The sequence below is a fragment of the Polypterus senegalus genome, chromosome 7 (genome assembly GCF_016835505.1).
Source record: "Polypterus senegalus isolate Bchr_013 chromosome 7, ASM1683550v1, whole genome shotgun sequence".
In the NCBI taxonomy this organism is placed as follows: Eukaryota; Metazoa; Chordata; class Cladistia; order Polypteriformes; family Polypteridae; genus Polypterus; species Polypterus senegalus.
In genome coordinates, this window is record NC_053160.1 from 159,578,527 (window position 1) to 159,601,359 (window position 22,833).

The window sequence follows — 22,833 nt, forward strand, 5'->3', positions numbered from 1 at the left end:
CTCAAAAATCCTTCTATTTACTTGTACTTCATGAAACTCATTATCAAAGTCTATTCAGTTTGTTTCAATTTATTCTTAAGTGCACTTCCACTTATGAGTTCAGCACCCTTTATAATAATTACAAATATAGCTCAAACGATGAGTATCATAAAAACAAAAAAAATGTATAAATATAAATAGCAGCAGAATGTACAAAAATATACATATTTTATATTCTACATTAAAACAAGGTTGTTTTAGGCACAAATTCTTTCATTCAGTTTTGATTTTGACCTAGTCCTAGGACATATGATGATTTTGGTGCACACACTTTGCTGGTGTTCTTGTCTATTTTTCTGCCCACTCCTAAATGAAGACTTTTGCAATCTCATTGAAACGTTGACTCAAATGTTGAGTCTAATGGGATCTGAGATTTTTTTCAGATAAGGTAGAGAGAAGTTTTGAGGTAATGCTATTATGCTCACTAATCCTGTCACCATAGATGGTGGTGTGACGCAAATGGGGAGCAGGAATTTCACTGTACTCTGTCCACATGACAGTTAGCCTATAAACCTATAATACTGGTAGGTACTGTAGATCATTTCAGTTTTGCATGCCTAATGACTAAATGTCTCCTATACTAATATTTATACTGGGAATATTAAAGGGGGTTACATCTTGAGGTTGTAGTGAACACTTCAAAGTATATACACTCAAAAGTTATTTATGTTAAGTTATATAACATAATGGGTCCCACAGGCCCTGTCAGGGGGTGCTGCAGGTGGGACTCCTGAGCCCATATGGGCAGCGTATTCGCCACACCTGGAAGTGCAGCCAGAACTCAGCAATCAACCACCTGGAGCACTTCTGCGTGGACTATAAAAGGGCCCAGCAACCACCACTCAATGGCCAGAGGACGAAGCTCGATGGAGGAGTGATGGTGGAAGAAAGGGATTGTGTGGTGGTGTTTTGGGACTGTGTTGTGCCTGTGGGGGTCACAGGGAAGACATGCCCCACAGGTGAAGAAAAATAAAACTTTCTTTTGTTTTTATGAGCGCCTCAGGTGTGAGTCTGTGTCGGGTCAAGCGCCTATATAGCACCTTTTTACAGTATATATATGTATATATGTATATGTGTGTATGTGTGTGTATATATATTGGAAAATGGATGGATGGATGGTATACACATGACAACTAGTGTACAGAATACAGAATAGGTGATAAAATCAAAAAAGAAGAAAAAAATAATTTATTGGTTCGGAACTTTACACAACAGTTTTTGTATTGCTTAAAAAAAATTATAATTATGTTAGCAGTGGCTTTGGAAGTAACTCAGCCAACAAGGAACTGTGCAGCTGCTACTCCCTGGAGAGAATGGCCTACAGAGTATTCAGAAAGTATGCTATTGGCTTCTTAGAACTTAGGAAAATTTGCATTTCCTGGAATGCACATTATTTTGTTCAACTGCTGTATCTTCTATATTGCAATGTGTGAGGATTGATAGGTAAATTGATTAAATGATAGATTTATAAATAGATAGAAGATACTACTTTACTGTTTCCTGTGGAGAAATTCACTTCCTCCAGCAGCAACATAAAGTCATACTGTGAAATATTAAAAAAAAAAAATTCAATAGAGCTAGAGGCCCATTACTGGGCGGTCTAATGGTCTGGAATCCCTACAGGTTTGATTTTTTTCTCCAGCCGTCTGGAGTTTTTTTTGTTTTTTCTGTCCACCCTGGCCATTGGACCTTACTCTTATTCTATGTTAATTAATGTTGACTTATTTTATTTTCTTACTGTGTCTTTTATTTTTCTATTCTTCATTACGTAAAGCACTTTGAGCTACTGTTTGTATGAAAATGTGCAATATAAATAAATGTTGTTATAATGCAAAATGTATCTCCTTTTTTAGTGTACATTTAATATATAATACTAGCCAACCCGCGGCGTACCATAGGCCACATAATCAGGCCGGTTTTTTAATGATTTTTAAGCACAGGGAGAAAATAAACATTTGAAAGGGTAGGGACGTAATGAGTGGGAGCGTATGAGCCACACTTAGTGGGAATTCCACGGCTTGCAGCCCGAATGGGGTTTAATGGCTTATCCACGCCTCTCTGCGCTAGGTAGACACACGCTCAATCTCGTGCATAATTATTTATTGAATGCTAAACACTTCTGGAAAGACACGGATGTCTAAAACGGGTTGGTGTGAGAATACAACAGTAAGTGAATGAAAAGATGGAACTCTGGAGAGAGCAAAATACAACACGGAAGGAAACATTTTGAAAATAACGTAACATGATTGTCAAAGTAATTGTTTTGTGTATTTTTACAGCGTCAAGTTGTTTTCGTCCAGCTGCATCAGAAAATGTACCACAACGTCTGACACGCCTCCTTTTTAGTGTTTTCTCACAGCTTGGATTGCTGCTGTTATAATCGGTTTGAGTCTACACACACACATATATATATATATATATATACATATATATATATACATATATATATATATATATATACACATACATATCTTCATATATATATATACATATATACATATCTACATATACACATATATATAAATACATACCTGTCTACATCATATATACACACACATACATACATACATACATACACACACACAAATTATATATATGTGTGTGTGTGTGTATATGTATGAATGTATGTATATGTGTGTATATATAATGTAGATAGGTGTGTGTGTGTGTGTGTATATATATGTATGTGTCTATATGTGTGTGTATAGCTTTGGTCACTGAGTGCAAGGGAAAAATAATAAAATGTAGTCTATAAGTTATTAAACAGTAAAACATTAACGTTTTAAGAAGTAAAGCTACATTGAGCATTACTGGAATGGTTTCGGGTAATACATTTTAAAGACTGTATAACACAACAGGTAAGTAGTACAAAACAGCAGTTAAAATGTATATGGATGATCTCTCGGTAGTAGATCCCTTTTGAAAGGCGCTACACGACGGCTGTGGTATAGAAATTAAATTTTCTATGTGAACGTCCAAATTTCTGCCTGTGGTAATGTGCCTTACCGGCATTACCAGCAATTAAAGAATATTAGTTTTGTGTCCTCTGCAGTGTTAAGAGAGAAAGGCTTTGGTTTGGGATAAAAGGAAAAAAGGTGTAAAGAAAGGAAAGTTGCCTTTTTCTTTTATATAGTGTAGAGAGAGGTCTTCGCTGACGATATCAGCGTTGCAGTGGGTCTCGTGTAGACTGGAGAGACAACCCTGCCATTAACTGTCCGGGATGACAATGTCGGTCCTCCACTCCTGTGCGTGTCTTCATAATCCGACCTGATGACCTCATAATCGTATACGTGTAAAAGAAAGTGCGAAGCGCCTTAATATTAGTTTGCCACGGTCTAGAAATGGGATCCCGTGTTTACAGTTGTCTGGGCTATAGCTCATGGGAAGGGGGGAAAAAATTAAAAGTGTTTACTTTCACTTAAGGCAGAAGCGCAGTAAGCGTCTCAAAGGCCGGCACAGCTACGCATGCGCACACCGGCTGCCCGACTTTTTTAGTATTTTTGCAGTGCAGGAAACGCCATTATTTGCAGACTCGTTCACGTGAGCAAAACTCTCCACGCTTTTTAGAGGTCTTGCTTTCTCTAGGTACTGCGTTCATAGTCAGTTCACGTGAGCCGCTCGGAATACATGCATCGAAGCTTCTGAGTTGTGCCTGTGCTATCTTGTGTGATCTCGCGATGTCCACGGCGTTATTTAATGTTAACTAAGACCCGGCACTTAAAAGTTTCTCGCTACAGCAATTTTAACTCCGTTACAAAGTGATCCAAAGTCTCGTTTATACCTCGTGTCTTCTCATTAAACTTGTATTTCGCGAATAAAGTATTTGGCGTTTTTCTTCAGCACTCTTTGGGGGCTCTTCCTTCTTTTCTATGTACTGCGGTCATAGTCAGTTCACGTGATTACGTGGGAAGCGTGATGATGTCACACGCAGCTCCGCCCCCACGGCCATCGGGCTAACGTCCATTACAGTATATAGAGAAAAATAGGTTCCAGTTATGACCATTACGTGTAGAATTTCGAAATGAAACCTGCCCAAGTTTTGTAAGTAAGCTGTAAGGAATGAGCCTGCCAAATTTCAGCCTTGTACCTACACGGGAAGTTGGAGAATTAGTGATGAGTGAGTGAGTCAGTGAGGGCTTTGCCTTTTATTTGTATAGATATATAAATATATATATATATATATTATTGCCCATATGTATCAGAACTTAGCACAATGTGGTGGAACATGCCAGAGGCCTCTATTTCTACCATTAAATTGTTTTTTGTCCATGTTACCTGGACCAATCTAGTAAAATAGTTGGATTTCTTCATTTATTAATGAGAAGTGTCACTTCACATTTGGAATGTCAATCACTGAGCACTCATTTATGAACATAGGTGAAATTAATATTTACTGCTTCCTTTCAATTCCAATCATTTCACATGATGTGAAGTCTTCCTAGTCAGTCTTGAAACTGACAGCCACTTTAATTTGCAAGAGTGAGAATAGGTACAATGAACAGATCACTTCACCTCTACTCTCTGTTGCTTGAGTTGAGCTATAGATTATGTAAAATTTTCTTCTTCACTGCCAATTTGGCCAAACACGTTTTAAACAGTGAAATTGTAGGTGCATTTCAGAGTCTACAACATTTATCAAAATGACATCCTTATGTAGGATAACAAAATGAAATAGTTCACTTTGTAGTATGACCTCAATTAAAATGAAGTAAAAAAATGGATATGAGCAAATAGTATAGCTGTCATAAAGCTTAGCAGAAAGCATGTGACACTTTAGTTTAATTGAACTTTTATTCATAATGGAAGTAATTTAAAAAATATTAACATGGTGATCTTACAAAAATGCATGATATGAATCAAAATCTGTGAGGTAATTTAAAAAAATCAAGTAAGATTTTATGACCTTCATTTACATATAAATTAGCACTTATTAGGTTAAGAGCAAAACATCATATAAACAATCAGGCATATTCACTGTAGACAGAATATATATAGTGTGTAAATAAGCACAAACAGTACAATTAGTAAGATTACAAATATATATCTTTTAAATACAGAAGGACTCGAATAAAACCAAGGCAGTATTTTCTATTTTAATCTCATATATATTTCTCTTCTGGTTTATCCTGCTTCCACTTCAAAACCTGTCCCGCTCACACACAGCCAACACAGCATTTCTCGATTCCTATTAGTCCTCGTCCAAACCCTTCCCTGCACTGCCTGTGGCCTCCCATACACCTTGCTATTTTTGTTATACTGTGACGGTTGTTTCTTAAGCCTTTGTTATAAAATGAACAACAGCATCTTCTCTGTCGATGGGTTTTTGTACAACGTCATCTGTATTCTGGCTACCTGTTCCTATCAGTGGGTTATTTCTTGACACAAATGGTTGACGAAGGCAATGCACTCTCCCTACGACATTGGACAGTAGATTTCGTTGCATCACATTGGGACAGACTTGGAGATGTTCTTCGAGTTATCACAGGAAGTCACGAGTACTATCAATACATGGCAACATCTACAGTTTATGGTGGTGAAGCTGAAATTCAAGCTCTTTCCGAGATTAGATCTTTCGACTCATTATCTGTCGTCTCCAGCAAAACACCTATTCACAACTATGTCTTTCAAGAAGTATTTCTTTTTTCTTGATTTCTGAATTCCTTTCTCAACGTTTTATGTTCCTATTCTTACTCCTCCGTATGTTACGGGGCGTCCACTAGTAACTGAATATTTCTTTGTATGGACATTTGTTGAGGAAAATGCTCCATAAACGAAGAAGAGTCTTCAGCTGTCTTTATAATTTAAATTCAAACATGGACGTCCTTAACACCAACTGATGGAGTCTGACCCTAACCCTACCCCTAACCCTTTAGCCAGCTATGTTTATTCACATATAATGTATACGAAGCATTTCATTTATACCAATCGACAAACAGATAAATGGTATATTCTAGAAATACCATCAAATGTTATGTAAATTTCTAAAATGGTTTACTATTAAGAGTCGTGAGCATATACCTGCTTAAAAGAAATAAGACTTATTATTAGTAAACTGTTATCAAAGATCAAAATATAAAGTTAAGTGTTATATGATCTAATTTCTAGTTTAAATGTGCAGAACAAGTCAGGAGATCCTAGATGAACATGCAGGCAGTTTCAAGTACATTTTTCTCTTACTTCAGCCCAGTGGTAGTAATGCTACCTCACAATAAGTTCACATTTTCTCTTCATGATATGTTAGGTGAACTGACATTTCTGAACTGGCCTTAGTTTGAGTGTGTGTGTGTTTGTGTGTGTGTTCAATCTGCAGTGGACTGCCACCTTGTCCAGATGATTTTCTCGCCTTGCACCTGGTATTTGCTGAAATGGGCTCCCAGCCCTGGATAAGTGGGCTAAGACAATGGTTAGGCATATTTTTATATATTCTTGTAACTCCCGATAGATGTTTTGTCAGAGAATGGAAGGATTACACTTTATATGTTTTTCATGTTTAAGCTACTAAGTTATAGTAATATGAATTGTTTTGGTGAGCAACAGGACAAACCATTCACAAAAAAACATACAATTATCTAGGTTTTAGTATGTAGCTAGCTGTTTGTTCTGCTCGAAGAACTACTTGTTTTCCCTTTTCTTATCCCTCCTTTCCTATCTACCCAAACAAATCTAGTTGGATATTTTCCATGAGATTGTCTTTTATGTGTAGATTCACAAATGTTACATTGGTGTAAATTGGCTTTAGTCCCAATTAAAGGCAACTTTTTATGAACTTTTAAAAGAAAAATGCAGACAAAATCCAAAAACAGATGTATGGCTTATGATGCTGTTTGAAAGAGTCAGTTATCCAAACTGGTTAGCAGTGTTTACTTTTTGCAATGAATTTATAGTCCGGAATAAATGCTGTGATAGCAAACAAGCAGTGGGGTAGGATAACTCATGACATCTTTTTATGTCTCCTTCTGTTTAATTCTTAGTCAGAGACAACTCTCTCTTCTCTGGAGAGCTAAATGAACATTTACAGATATGTCAAAATGAATTCCAGATATCTAAAAAATCTAAAAATGCAGTTCAGCTTTTCAGATATGTGAAACTTATTTGATGATATCTAAAAATACATTTGTTTACATTTGAGGATATCTGGAATACATTTGAAATATCTCAAATCTCTTTCTGCACAACTTCCTCTTCTTTATATGGAACTTCCTAATAATTGTAACATATCTTGGACTGCATACGGGTATCTTTAATTTTTTTTTAGCAATCTTGAAATATTGTCCTATCTTTTAAAAGACACGGTAAAATGTCTGAGTCATTGACTTACACTCGTACTAGACCAGTTTTGAATCACTAGCCAACTTAATCTGCAGGTCTATCGGGTGCGGGTGAAACTCCACACAGACAGTCACCAGGCCATAATTTGAATATGGTCTTTTGGAAGTATGAGGTAGTGTTGATTCCTTTACCAACATGCTACTCCAGACATGTGCAACTAACATGGCATAAGCTATGCAAACCTTTAGCAGCAAAAATCTAAATTAAAAAAAACAAAACAAAAAAAGTAACACTAGTAAATGAAATTGCAGAAGGATCCCACCACAGTGATAGAGTGATTAGTGCTACTTCTGTTATAGCTATTAGTGATTTGATATCAGTAGTTATTTTGGCACAAAAATAACAGACTTCTTGTTAGTGATGGAATCGTGGCACCATTTTGAGCTACACTTCTTTCTTTTGTGTTATGTTAGGGATTTGCTCCCTAGCTTGTATTTATTCATTGTTTTAAAGATTTGTTATTGTTGAGTTAATATGTGTCATGTTTTTATATTTTTCTGTTAGTTTCATTTATCTTTAGTTATTTCAATCTCATTACATGTTCCTCCATTCCATGTGCTTTGAGAGAAGGTCCCCAAGAGGTGGTTCATTTTGATGCCACTGTTACTGAGACCTCCTCCACCTACAGTATATACTTTTTCTGGGAAGAGGCTTAGTAGCTTTGCATTTGTGCTAGATTGCATAACTGCATTTGCAAATTAAGATGACATTGAGGTAATGATGGTGTATAAGCTATTGTCAGATAGGATATTGGGGTTAAAGTTTTTTTTTTATTATTTGAATATGGGACCCAAAACTTTCAAGAAAAAAATGCCAAAACGTAGGTCTAGAAACTGAAGTAAAGAATCTGGGGCCAATGCCAATAAATCCCAATAGAGAAAGGGGGACCATACAAAAACCCTTAGCATAAAGAAGAAATTGTGTAATCTTAATAATAATGTTTATTTAAGAATTCAAAAGAAAGCAAGCAGGGTAGAAATTGAAAAGCAAAACCAAATAACAAAGCAAAAAAAATCCAATAACCAAACTCAATAAGAAAAAAATATAAAATATAAGAAATGAACAAAAGCATTTACTTAGATAAATATCAGAAAATATTCAATAAAATAACCTAAAATAAAGAGAACAGAATCCTGGTTAATCTGCTTAACATTTTCAGTTTTTTTGTGACTTCACTTCATGGTCCACACTATTCTTTTCCACCCTTAGGGATAATTTTCTGTATCTTCTTACAATAACGTCATAATCCCTCCTTATAATACTGACCATAATGACCACAGACATTTATTTGGATACAACAGTTTTTAATTTTAAGCAGATGCAGAAAAACATTTAAGGAAAGCAACTAACATACTTTTAGATGTGTATCAATCAGATGTGTAGGTTTAGTGTATTAATTGTACAAGACAAACTGATATTGCCCATATGTATCAATTATTATTATTTTTTAATTTTACATTTTAGGTAAAATAACAGAACAAATACATCCTAATTTTCCCTCTGTATCTTACTGTGAAAAAAAAGAGACTGAGTCATATCATTACAAATTCAATTTTGCAATGTTTCTATTTTATTTTCAGACCCCGTGTACATTTTGTGGTAATAAATTTGACAATGTATTATTTTTCTAGATGGAACACCTTTCACTTGGTGGTATGGAAGAACAAATGAATTGCAAGCATACTGGGGAGGTGCAGAACCTGGGAGTCAAATGTGTGCTTGTGGATTAAACCGAGATTGCATTGACACAAACCGCTATTGCAACTGTGATTCTGACAGAAAAGAATGGTATTTTTTCAGCTTTTATACTATGATAAATTTTAAAGATAATGAAGTTGGTCCAACATTAATGTGAGAAAGTTATAATGGCTTATGATGAGTATTATATGATTTTTCACATATGTTTGCCTGTCTATACTGGATCACCATTAGAAACAGACTTCATGAGGGGGGACTGAGGGCCCAATGTCCTCTAGTGGGCCCTGTGCTCAATGCCTGGCACTGTGACGCTTGATTGGCATTTGCCATAGAATACCAGAATTGGCAGGTCCACCACTGGCGCCCTGTGCTTTTCATAGATGAGAGCAGGTTCACCCATAGCACATGTGACAGACGTGAAAGGGTCTGGAGAAGCCATGGAAAACATTATGCTGCCTGTAACATCGTTCAGCATGACCGGTTTGGTGGTGGATCATTGATGGTCTGGGGAGGCATATCCATGGAGGGACGCACAGACTTCTACAGGCTAGACAATGGCACCTTGACTGCCGTTAGGTATCGGGATGAAATCTTTGGACCCATTGTCAGATCCTATGCTGGTGCAGTGTATCCTGGGTTCGTCTTGGTGCACGCCAAGGCCCAGCCTCATGTGGCGAGAGCATGCTGGCATTTCCTGTAGGATGAAGGAATTGACACCACTGACTGGCTCCCACGCTCGCCTGACCTAAATCCAATAGAACTCCTCTGGGACATTATGTTTCAATCCATCCAACGCCACCAGGTTGCACCTCAGACTGTCCAGGAGCTCAGTGATGTCCTGGTCAAGATCAGAGAGGAGATTCCCCAGTACACCATCCGTCGTCTCATTAGGAGCATACCCCCGAAACACCCTCCACGCCCCGCCCGACATTGTCAGGCATGCATTCAATCACGTGGGGGCCATACAAACTACGGGGTACAATTTTGAGTTGCTGTAATCAAGTTTTGGCAAAATGGACTAGCCTACCACAACAGTTTTTCACTTTGATTTTCAACGTGGCTTTGAATTCAGCCCTCTGTAGGCTAATAATTTTCATTCCCATCAAACAATGTGGCATCCTTTCATTCCTAACAAATTACCCAGTCCATATCAGTACAGATATCCAGCAGGATTTTTTTTTCCCATTGAGATCTGATGTGTTTTCAAAGTGTTCCTTTTTCTGAAATATTTCAGTATCCAGAACTTTGACTGTGGCACTCCAAATTGTGGTCAGGTGTATCCTGTTTTTGGCAATTCTAAATTGGCCCTAGTGTGTGCTTGGTGTGTGGGTGTGTTTGTGTGTGTCCTGCGGTGGGTTAGCACCCTGCCCGGGATTGGTTCCTGTCTTGTGCCCTGTGTTGGCTGGGATTGGCTCCAGCAGATCCCCGTGACCCTGTGTTCGGGTTCAGCGGGTTGGACAATGGATGGATGGATGTATCCTGTTTGCTTTAATTACCTTTGAGATGTGTCTAGAAGTTGATGGACGTCCACCTGCGGCAAACTGAATTGATTAGAAATTGTTTAGAAAGACACATGCCTGTGTGCATCAGGTCCCACAATTCACTCTGCATGTCAGGACAAAAACCAAGACATGAAGCCCAAAAGACTCTATAAACTTCCACAATAAATGGTGATAAGGCATAAATCAGGGCAACAGAATAAAACCATTATAAATCATTGAGTGCCTCCAGGAGCATTGTGGCCCCAGTAATTGTGACATGGAATAAGTTTGGAACCACCAGAACACTTTCTAGAGTTGTCTGTTTGACCAAATTGTGTAACCAGGCAAGAAGAACGTTTGTCAGGAAAGTGACTAAGAACCCAATGGCCTCTCTAACAGGGCTTCAGACGTATACTGCTGAGGTGGGAGAACTTTTCGGAGAAATTAATGTATCAGCATTACTCCATCAATCAGGCTTTTATATTAGAGTGGCTAACTCCCACTTGGAGTTTGGCAAATGGCACTTAAAGGACTCTTAGATCATGAGGAACAAGATTCTTTGGTATGAGGAGACACAAAGTGAACTCTTTGGCCAGAATTCCAAGCACTATGTCTGTCATAGACCAGTCGCTGCTCATCACCCTCCTAATAAAATTCTTAAGGTGAATCATGGTGGATGCAACATGTTGGAATAGGGGTGCCTCTCAGCAGCAAGGACAGAGAGAAAAGTCGGAAGGGAAGAATAAATGCGGCCTAATGCAGAAAGATTCTTGAAGAAAACAGCTTAGCTCCAGAGTTGATACATCCCCAGATTGTGGCCACAGTTCCCCTTTCAGCATGACAATGACCCGAAGCAGTCAAGACAACACTGGAGTGAGGTCAGGATAAGTCCTTGAGTGGCCCAGTCAAAGTCCAGACTTGAGCCGTGTACAACATATGCAGAGAGACCTGAAGATGGCGATTAACAGACACTTTACATCCCATCTATGGGCGCTTGAGACGATCTGGCAGGAAGAATGGAGTTAAACTTATCCTGTTATGCAAAGCTTATAGAGACTTTTCCAAGAAGAATCAAAGCTGTAATTGCAGTCAAGGGGGTTACTGCAAAGTACTAAATTAAGCATGTGAATACTTCTATAAATGAGAGAATTCAGTTTTTGAATTTTAGCGAAGTTGTAAACCTTTCTGAAAACATGTTTTCACTTTGTCATTAAGGGTTACTGTGTAGATTGATGAGCAAAACTGAGAGATGTATTCATTTGAAATTAAACTTACAGCACAGTAAAGTGTGCAGAAAGTGAAGGGGTCTTTGTGAATCTACTGTACACACACGTTTCATATTATCTTATTTTGTGCTCTTTGTTTTGCTCACTCTAGGACAAATGACACCGGTTATCTCTCTTACAAAGATGATTTGCCTGTGACAGGAATTATAATTGGTGACTTAAACCGGCCCAATTCTGAGGCTGCTTACAGAGTTGGAAATCTTCAGTGTTACGGTGACAGTATGTATTTTTATCTGTTATATGCATTAAAAACTGTAATTATGTTTTAAGTTGTTTATACATTCTATTTTAATAATTGCTCACTGCATTAACACAATTTCTGAATGTGTCATATGCAGTATAAGGAAAAAATCTGTCATTTTTAAAAATGAATTAGAAATTTATACTTTCAGCTGTGTTGATGTTTAGGTCAACATATCTTCTGGATCTGCTCAATATTGTTTACCTAAAAATTGCATTTGCAATACTGGAAACTGGAGAACAGAGATTCTATTGAACGATATGTTTAAGCCCATCTTTCTAAAACATGAAAACCAAAAAGCCGTATTGACATGCTGCAAGCTGTACGTACAACAAGTCCCCACTACGTATATGAATAATGAATGCAGTATTGATTTGTTGGAAAGGAATAAGGAATTATTTAAAAGGAAACATAACTCATGTCACAAAAATATTGTGCATCCCATAGGAAATGAGTTAAATACACTTTTGGACTTGAAATGTGGTTGAGAGGTAAACATATAAGACGTCTGCAGAGATGCAGTCAAGTCTGTTATTTGATAAAGGGTTACGTGAATTGAGTGCTTGAACTTTTAATTTGGCAGAAGACATTTGCGGCCAAATACAACAGGCAGGCTGTTTACTCAAAGAGCTGCTGTTGCAGAGCTGAGCCTGAAAGATGGATTGTAAGCAAACCAGTGTAGGAGGTGGTCTTGGCCACACTTAAAAAGCTATATCAAAATCGATTCACTTCACCATATTACACTTAACTATAATGAATTGACCCACAACCATTAACTGGAATAATCAGGTTCACTAATGGACAGATGGATTCATATATTGAACTGAATTATTTAGCCACTTCCTTAAGACAGTTACTTATCTGATCCTGCTTAATTCAGTCTGGACAATTACAGCCTGTTTTGGCAGCACATTAACTAACATTCCCAAACTCACTTTATCCAACTAAGTTGACTAGAGCAGCAAGCCAACCCTGAATGGGGCCTGGTGCCAGTCCATCTCATGCACATACTCCTACAAACAGGGTACATTCAAAGATGCCTGTCAAAATAACACACACGTCTCTAGAGTGTGAAAACAAACATAGAGAGTCAACAAGAACGTAGAGACTCCACACACTTGGAATCAAACCAGTAATGCTTGATGTAAGCGGGAGCAGTGCACATCTCTGTGTTTGTGTGCCAATCATGTCATGCATTTTTTTGTATGTAAAATGAATGTTTTAGAAGTACTAAGGGCAAGGGCATCTTCAGCATCTGTACAGATTCTTCAATTGAGATGCAGTTTCTCATTACCACCTCTGTAAATGTGTGCACACTAATGAAAAGGTTTTTCAAAGATTTGATTTTGCAGAGCTATCAAACTCATCATGTTCAACGTGAAAATATCCATTGAAATGATTATAAATCTGGGCATATGATTTTTTATTTAACAGCTCAATATTTTACATCATTGTCAAATAATAATACAAGGCCTCATGCTTATGTTCGATTTTCCTCTTTGCTTACGTCGATGAATTAAAAAATGTACCGAGAAATCACAAGCTGTATCTTTGTTTATCTCAGAAACTGATATGTAATTCTTTTAATTAACTAAATTTATTTTGAAGTGACATCAGATTGCGTGAATTTAGAATACAACACAAGCGCGGTATGCTGTTTGAATGGAAACTGTGCAAAACATGGTGCTAAAAAACAAGAAGTCACTTTTTAACATTATTTGAGGTGTGCGCCTTCTTTTTTTTTCATCCAGCTTTACAGGAAAGTACTGAACATATTTTGGGGGTTCAACCCTCTAAGAGACCAAAGCACTTCAAATACATGCAGGCACACACTCGATCATAATGGCTTAGTTTAGCATCAAAAGTCAACCTATGGGATGAAGGAGGGGTGAAAACATCTGCAGACAATGGGAGAATGGAAAAATACCATACGGAATATGAGTGGGCCAGCAGCTGGCCTCCAAAACTGTGAGGCAGCACTGATAACAATAAAACCAGCATGCCAACCTATTTAAAACCTTTAAGATAAATACTGCAGAAATGTCCTTTAGAATATTAAAAAAGCCTAGTCTCATGGTATTGTTGTAAATTTGTGAGTCATGCAGCATTTTGATGGACTGCCATCCCATCCAGGGTTAACTCCTGCCTCTTTGTCAACTTTGGCTCCCTGTACATGTACCATGGTTGGTTTGGAAAGTGGATGAATTAATGACTGTGAAACAAATAGAACTCCATTAAAAAGTCATTAGTGCCCCTTGGTTCTTCTTTATTTTACCGTTTTCATTTTCAGAAATCCTGCGCCTCACTTTAGCCTTTCTTTTTATGTTTACTAAAAGTGTGAAAGCTAATCTTTATACATATTTTTAAATTACACAATATCCTTTTATAGTTAATTACAGCATGAGGCTTCAAGTTTTTATTAATACTTATGTAAAATGGAGATGAATCCAGGTAATTTAATTAGTTGAGCTTATACAATCAGTTTGGGCATTTTTATTTTTTTATCTGCTTATTAAAAATACATTAATGTAATTTAATTAAGATGGAATTTGAATCTTGCTTAAAGATTTTTTTTTGTAATTTAAATGTTACTATAAAGCAGTGACTCACATTTCTAAAACAATCCAGGATATGAGCCTACATTTGAACATAAGACAAGGGTATATGCAAATAACAAAATCTCATTTATCAAAGAAGCAGACACCGTTAAATTTGATCACATGCCCTGCTTGATCACAGGCAAAGATACAGAATGTGTTCATATTTTCAGCAGTAAACATTTAAATAGTCACTGCTGGGGCACCATATTTCATGAGGGAGCGCAGTTTTAAAACTTCTTGTTAACATGGATAGTTCCTAGTAAAAGGTAATAGTTGGAAGCAAATAGTGGAAAAGAAGATTAATATGCTAATCAAAAAGATTTAGATTAGGAAAATATTTTATTAGGTAAACTATAACTAACTAATATGCAGTACTATGTTAGATATCTCATTTGACATCTTGACTGGAATGAAAAATTTAGATCAGACGCTACTCCACGTTTTAAAATGTTTTGCCAGGCTGATGGTTTTGGGGTTCTGTGAAAGAGATTTCATTTTTTAATATGTGAGAACCTTTATAAGTTGAGATGGGGTATCTTAATCCTGCATTTGAAGTACGGATAAGCAAATACACACCCTGATGTGGGATTATGCATCGTAAGTCTCAATGAAATGAATTTGTGATCAGCTCCTACACTAACTTAATGTATAATTGCGGCTCATTCATTTGACTCCAACATTATCACCACCACAATCAATGGAAATTAGCCCCATTTGTGTCAGACTGAATGTTCACCTTCTCGATCTTTGGCTGCATGGCCGAGTGATGGAGTATTAGCGGCTCACCACTTGGTATTAGTGCTTACCCAGTCAGCTGATCCAATGCATAACACTACCAACCGATCAGTCATTGACATTTGACTCTTTTGAAGAGGTGAAACTTCCTTCTGTCCTCCATCTGTGTCAAGGTGCAGTCTGGACCAATTCATTGCTAAATGTCATCTTTATACTGCTCATGTATCCATGAAGACTTCATCTTCCATTTCCGTAATGCAATTTTACCCATGTAAATGTGGATCATTCCATTATATGTCTACTTTCCTTTTTGTGCCATAGTCGTAAACATTCAGTCACATTAAGCTAACTTGAAGATTAATTCCTTTATATACAAGAGAAAACAAAAAGACTAATGAAAATGACCAAAACTTTAGAAGTATATCAGAAATATTGCCTGACTGGGAAAATACAAAGACTAGGTAAGAAGAGCAAACTTGTTTAGATTTTAATTTTGGGTAAACCATATTAAAAGCTTTTGTTGTGTGACCTTATTTCAAAGTGATTCCACCTCTGATACATGCCTTGTCCAGACAGACAGGCAACCATAATAACCATCAGTGGGAGTCAAATACCTTTCTCATAAAGTGTGGATTTACAGGAAACAAAGCAGGGCATCCTATAAGAATTGTTGCAGCATGGAAGAAACTATTGTCAAGATGAACATCATCATGTACCTAGTTGCTGTTAGCTTTACCTCTCTCCAAGTTGGATAAGCACAATGTTTTAATGTTTGGGCACTTTCTTATCTCTTCATTTTGTTTAAATAATGCCTGTTTAGTCCGGGCTAACTTCTGATGACAAATGAGTCGCATAAAAAGCAGTTCTACTGGTTATCCATCAAATTGTACACAGCAGTTATAACAGTGATGAGATCAAATGGAAAATAATACCAATAATAAAGGTTTTGTTCAACTTAACTTGATATCGTTGTCAAATATAAAAACTCCTTTTCTCATTTATAAGTGTCTGTTATTAGTATAATTCTACAGGTCAATCAATGCCAAAATATCTGCCCTCTCAAGGTCCACTAGTTACCTATGTTGATCTTATCATTATCATATTGTATTTCTAATGTATGTAGTAATAAGGGGTAAAGAGTGAAACTGCTGCAACCTTATTATGATAAAAGAAAAAAACAAAAAGACAAAAAAATGTAAAATGCCTTTCAGGTTTAATTCCACAGGAATACATTTTGTCAGATTTCCCTTGATCCAACTGAAGCTCAAGGTCTTCCTTTATCATAATAGTATAACTCAGTACAGAGCTGTATACACAGAGATAACAATTAATGTTTTTCTTTGTATTTTTTATCAGAGAATTTTTGGAATTCAGCCTTCTTCAGTACAGAGACATCCTACCTTCATTTCCCAACGTTTCATGGTGAACTAAGTGCCGACATTTCATTTTTCTTCAAAACAACAGCCTCATCTGGAGTGTTTTTGGAAAACCTAGGAATTAAAGATTTCATTAGGATTGAATTAACTTGTAAGTAGTCGTTAATCATTTTGTTATATATTCATGAAAAGATGGCCTTGTTAGAGGAATAGCAATAGTATGAAAATTTGTGGGCCATTTAGATTCGTTTGTAAGGTAATATTAGGTATAAATATTAGAGTGAATTTGAAAATATAGATGAATAAATTAAATAGTGGGAATTACTATTATAGGACAGCATATTGGTGCTCTTGCATACAGGTCCAAGGACCACAGTGTATTCCTATCCAGGTCTCAGTGTATGGGGAGTTAGTTTGATCTTACAGCCCCCATGTTGGTTTTCTTCTGCTGCTCCAATTTTATACTGCATCCTAAAGACGTTTCTTGAGCTCTGTTCTACTGGGATAAGCTTTTGTTCCCAGTAACCTTATAATAGATTAGCAAGGTTAAGAAAGTATTTGGATGTATGGAAAGCTTACAATACTTCAGTTTTTAAAAGTCATAAACATATACAGGAGCTCTGATTGATCTGTGTAGCTTTTTTCATGTTTAGCACCTTCAGAAGTTTCATTTTCATATGATGTTGGCAATGGGCCTTTTGATGTCAGCATCAGGACCCCTACAGCTCTTAATGACAATCAGTGGCACTATGTCAAGGCTGAGAGGAACGTCAAGGAATCCAGTCTTCAAGTGGATCAGCTTCCACCACGTACCCAAGAGGCACCATCAGATGGGCACATTCACTTACAGTTAAACAGTCAGCTTTTTGTGGGTAAGAAGTTGTGTTTATTTATTTTACAATCTGAGTTTTGATAGCATTAGCATTCTTACAATGAAAAACGCAAAACTGTGTAGACATTCAGGTTATTATTGCTAATTGCTTTGAATTATTTTGCAATTTTTTTCTGTGTCACTCTGAAGAATGAAGAAAAACAATAATGCTAAACATATATTTTTCATCTAATGATTTGTATAGTAATATTTAAAAGAAAATGGATTCTTACAGGGTCTACTGAACTCAGTGGCATTGTGGTCAGTGCTAAATCATAGCTCTTTAGACTTAATTTTAAAATTCCTCATATACATAATTGTTTACAGCGAAGTCCACAATTGCTCCAACAAAACTCACAGAAAGCATACAAAAAATCCACTTTCACACACAACAGAGAGCTAATTAATAATAAAAATACCAGATCCATTTTATTATGTAACTTCTTACAGAACCTCTTATTAAATAAAACTATGGAAGTTTAGCATAAACAGATAAGATCTCAGTAATATTATTTAACAATAACATTAATGAAATCTTGCAAAATTCTAAATAAACTGTGCACTGTTTCATGCAATGAAAATTAATCTTTTTATAATTTAGGATAATATAAAAGTCTGAGTTTGTCTGAAATAACTTTAACGTCTACTTTAGGAAGATTTGCAATGATTACACATCCTATGCTAATTGATAGATAAGAACAAATCTTTTCCCAAAAAAGTCTTTCATTTTGGATGATTCTAAAACATATGCCTGTGCGAGGCGAGAGCTACCTGGAACTGTTCACAATTAGTGTCTAATCCCCGATATATTTTAGATGGTTTTAATTTGGAGTACAGTGTGTTTTGCACAGACTGAAGAAGAATGAATGTTATGAATTATCAACTTGCACTCCTTAAATGAGATAGATGGAGAAATTTAGTTTTCTTTAATAAAGTCTATAGATGCCGTCAGTATTCTTCACCTTTAGTAGCTAAAGTATTTTTCAGTGTGAACTTTGGTGGAGAGTTCTTTTTTAAAAATATTTAGAAAAAGTTGCCTTTTTACAAAGTTTCTAAGTTAATGATTTATAATTATGTGTCTTATGAATTATAATTTTGGAAAAATGTAATAACATTTTGAGCCAATACATTTTAATGTATTGCATTTTTTCTGATTATATCCTTTCTGAGAAAAAAATGATAAAAAGACACCAATTTCTTTCAATAGCTCCAAATCCTGACAGACAGCTTTTTCATTTTGTTAAGTGTTATACTGGTATAAATGAGACACCAGTAGAAATTTGTCAACAATAAATACTTTTTATTGTAGCTGATGACATCATGAAGCAAATTATGTTACCTGTCACAAACGAAACATGACATGGTGGAGAATTGGCAACTCTGTTAACTTCTGTCATAGCTGGAACTTCTCGAAATGCACAATTACAGTATAACCCTCTCCTCTCTCTCGTCTGAAACTGTTTACAATCACATCTCTGTACTTTGAAGAGGACCCCCTTTCCTACCCTTAATCACCCTGCCGTCTTTCACTTTCAAAATTATTTTTAGATTTCATCATGTCTTTGAACTTTGAGGAGGGCCAGTCACCCAACCCCACACCATTTGAAGAAGCCAGTAAAGCAGAGCAGGGTTATTTGCTCCACTTCAAACACGGATTTTAATGATAAATAAGTAGCTCTGAATGAAACAATGAGCAAACAAGTATATGTTTGGGATCCCAAAGCACCACAGAATTTTTTAAAGAGTAGGAAATAACTTGAATTATAAACAAAGCTATAAGTAGCAACAATAAGCATTATCTTTACATCTTTTAATCTGTGTATGTTGAAATGCTGTATATCTTCAAAATTAGAAAGATCTGGAATAGGAGACAAATAATAATGTTTTATCATTGCAATGTCCATTTAAAAAATTGTCCGCCAGCATCAATTTTTGTAGATAAAGGATTTTGAAAATCAATCATGTGACAAGTAGGAAGGCTTTCTTTAGTAAGCTGCACTTATTGTAGGGCTTGGTTTGACAGCTTTTTATATGAAGATCAAAATTGTCCTTGGTGTGTTTTTAGATATTTTTTCTTCATGTTCATAAATATGCAATATTTAAATCTTGTTTAGTCTCGCTTGTTTTGTTCAAAGGCAACCCAAATGAATTGGGAAGAATAACTCTTTAAATATATATATATATATATATATATATATATACACACTGTATATGTGTGTGTGTGTGTATATATATATATAAATCTTGTTTCATTTTATTAATTTTTTTTATTGTGAAGTCTGTACATGACACATTTTCAAAGATGCTGTGCCTTTTTATTTGTATTTAAGGTATATGTGTATTTATTTCTTGTTTAGTTTTTGCTTTTGTATTTTGCAGAGTAAAGATAATTTAAATGTAAATTAATTGTATCATTTGAATTAAATTATTCTTAAAAAAAAATAAATAAATAAAATTCTTTTGTACAGAAAAGCATTTAATTTCCCTAACATTCTGGCCCCATTTTGCTCAGGATGATTTTCATTTGTAGCACAAATTATGTTATTTGTTCAAGCTTTTAGGATTTTTTTAGTATTTTTGTTTTTGTATTTTTTAATTGTCCATTATGCTAATTCAAAGATTTGTGTTTCCTGTATTTATCTTTATTTAGTGTTTAATTTGTATCCAATGTTGTCTATTTGATCATTTTTTCCCTGTTGTTCATTCTGAACTTTGGTGAAGCACTTTGAGTCTAGGAAAGATGCTATATAAATGTATTATTATTATTATTATTATTGTTGTTAATAATTAATATTAGTTGATTAAAATTTAAAGAAACATCACAGTAGTATGACCCACTGTTAACCTATAAAAGTGGGCCAACAGAAGCATTCGTGGATTCAGTTTAAAAACTATATGCACTTCAATTACACAATGATAATTTTTAATTATATCAAGTCAAGTCAAGTTGGGGAGCATGCACTGGTACAGCACGTTGCCGCACCCACTACACGACGAAACAACTTAGAATCCCAGTTGGTAACCCCCTTGGCAGACACACAGTCCAGTCCCACCCTCTGGAAATGACCCTCTATCTGCCGCAGCCAGGTGTTATGTGGGTGACCCCTTGGCCTGGTCCAGCCACTCAGGTCCCCAACAATGAGGGGAAATGCGCCACATGGCCATAGTGGCATAACTGATGCTCCTTCACAATGCAGGTAATGTGCCCCATTTGTCAAACCAACGGTACCCAAGGATTTTCCGGAAAGACACAGTACCAAAGGAGTCCAGTCTTAGTCTTAGTTTCAGGTCACTGGATAGCGTCTATGTCTTGCAACCATATAGCAAGACAGGAAGCACCAGGATTTTAAAGACTTGGACCTTTGTCCATTTGCAGAGATATCGGGAGTGCCATACACCCCTTTCCAGCAACCTCATGACAACCAACCCCCTTCCCCCCCCCAATACGTCTACTGACTTCATAGGAAGAGTCACTACCAAGGTAAATAAACCTCCCAACAAGGTCAACGCTCTCTCCGCAAACAGACATACTGCTAATGGCTGTGCCCAAGAGGTCATTAAAGGCCTGGATCTTGGTTTTTATCCAGGACACTCGCAAGCCCAGACGCTCAGACTCCTCACTCAGTCTCTCAAGCGCCCCGATCAGAGCATCAATTGACTCCGCAAAGATCACAGCATTGTCAGCAAAGTCAAGATCCATGAATCTTCACCAACAGATGCCCCAAAGCCGCTGGACCCCAAGACCTTGCCCAACACCCAGTCCATACAAGCATTGAACAGAATAGGAGAAGAACACCTTTCAGATAGCTTTGGACTCACAATCCCTCCTAACCCATTAACAGCTGTGTTGGTGGTTCTTCCAGAGGGGTTTCAAGTGGAGAAAGACAAACAAATTGTGATTGCATTCACTACACTTTTGGCACGCAGACTTATTCTGATAAACTGGAAGAACCCAAACTCTCCTCTTTTAAGTCAGTGGGAAACTGATGTGTTATACTATTTGAAATTGGAAAAAATCAAACACTCAGTTAGAGGATCCGTACAGACTTTTTTCAAAACATGGCAGGATCTAATCAATAATATTTTAAAATAAGCTCATAAAGCACAGAGAATTTATTAATTTAGGTATGTTTACAAGCCTTAAATTTCACGCCTGTATGGATTGCAATAAAAATAATAAAGTATAAAAAAATTAAAATAAAAAAGAGTAGGAGAAGAACACACCTCTGATGAACCCCGAATCAACTGGGTTTGGCTTGCTCTCTCTCTCAGGGGTGGGGATCAATCTGTTCTTAACTCTAAACAATTTTTCTTTTTTGTAAAAACTTGATTGCTCTGTATGGATTGCAATAAAAATAATAAAGTATAAAAAAATTAAAATAAAAAAGAGTAGGAGAAGAACACACCTCTGATGAACCCCGAATCAACTGGGAAATTATAATTAAATTTAATAATATAATTATTAATAATTATAATTATATCATGATATAATGTATATCATGATATACATTTTTGGTATAACATCCACCCTTTCATGCCACAATTAAACAGTTATCACCAGTCACATATGCAGTACTTTAGTTACAGTCTTGTTGATTATTTTTTTTTTTTTTGAGGTCAGATGTCAGAGTACATTTCTTCCAGATGTAACACTACTTTAACACAGTCCAGTGTAAAAAGAATTAACTCAGAAGGCTTCACTTTTTCATATTGGATTAAGAAATGTGATGAAAATAAAAGGTGACATTTATGTTATTTTCATTTCAGCCACTACTTAATTTGGCTAGAGTATGTACCTATAGAAACTAGAAAGCCAACATTTCAGATAAGCTAATCTGTTAGATGACAGTTAATTTAAATGTAGCATATAGTTTTTTCCTCAAGCATGAGTATATTTTTTCAATTTGATAATGAAGCATGTATGATCAGAGCATTGAGCACTGAGGCAGCTTGCAGAGAAGTGCACAGGCATACCAAGAATAGAGTCACCTCTCCATCATTGTCTTTAGTGAAAGACAGTTTTAAGTCTCTGAACACTTGGTCAAATTTATAAATATAACATAAAGTAAGAGAGAGAGATATAAAACTATGCATAAATTACATGCATGGAAGCATATGGTAAATTTAATTATAAGGTAATAAACTCATTTAACAAAAAATCTAATTACTTGATATCA

At 36.1% G+C, this 22,833-nt stretch overlaps 1 protein-coding gene across 1 annotated transcript in view; it reads left to right on the forward strand.

Annotated features, from left to right (window-relative positions):
- The window catches only part of cntnap3 (contactin associated protein family member 3), a 666,293-nt gene that overhangs the window by 574,321 nt on the left and 69,139 nt on the right, over positions 1-22,833 (forward strand). Inside the window, exons 14-17 of the mRNA XM_039759435.1 lie at positions 9,000-9,156; positions 11,925-12,052; positions 16,766-16,936; positions 17,439-17,657. Of these exons, the coding sequence (XP_039615369.1) occupies positions 9,000-9,156; positions 11,925-12,052; positions 16,766-16,936; positions 17,439-17,657 (675 nt within the window). The remainder of the gene's footprint in view (positions 1-8,999; positions 9,157-11,924; positions 12,053-16,765; positions 16,937-17,438; positions 17,658-22,833) is intronic.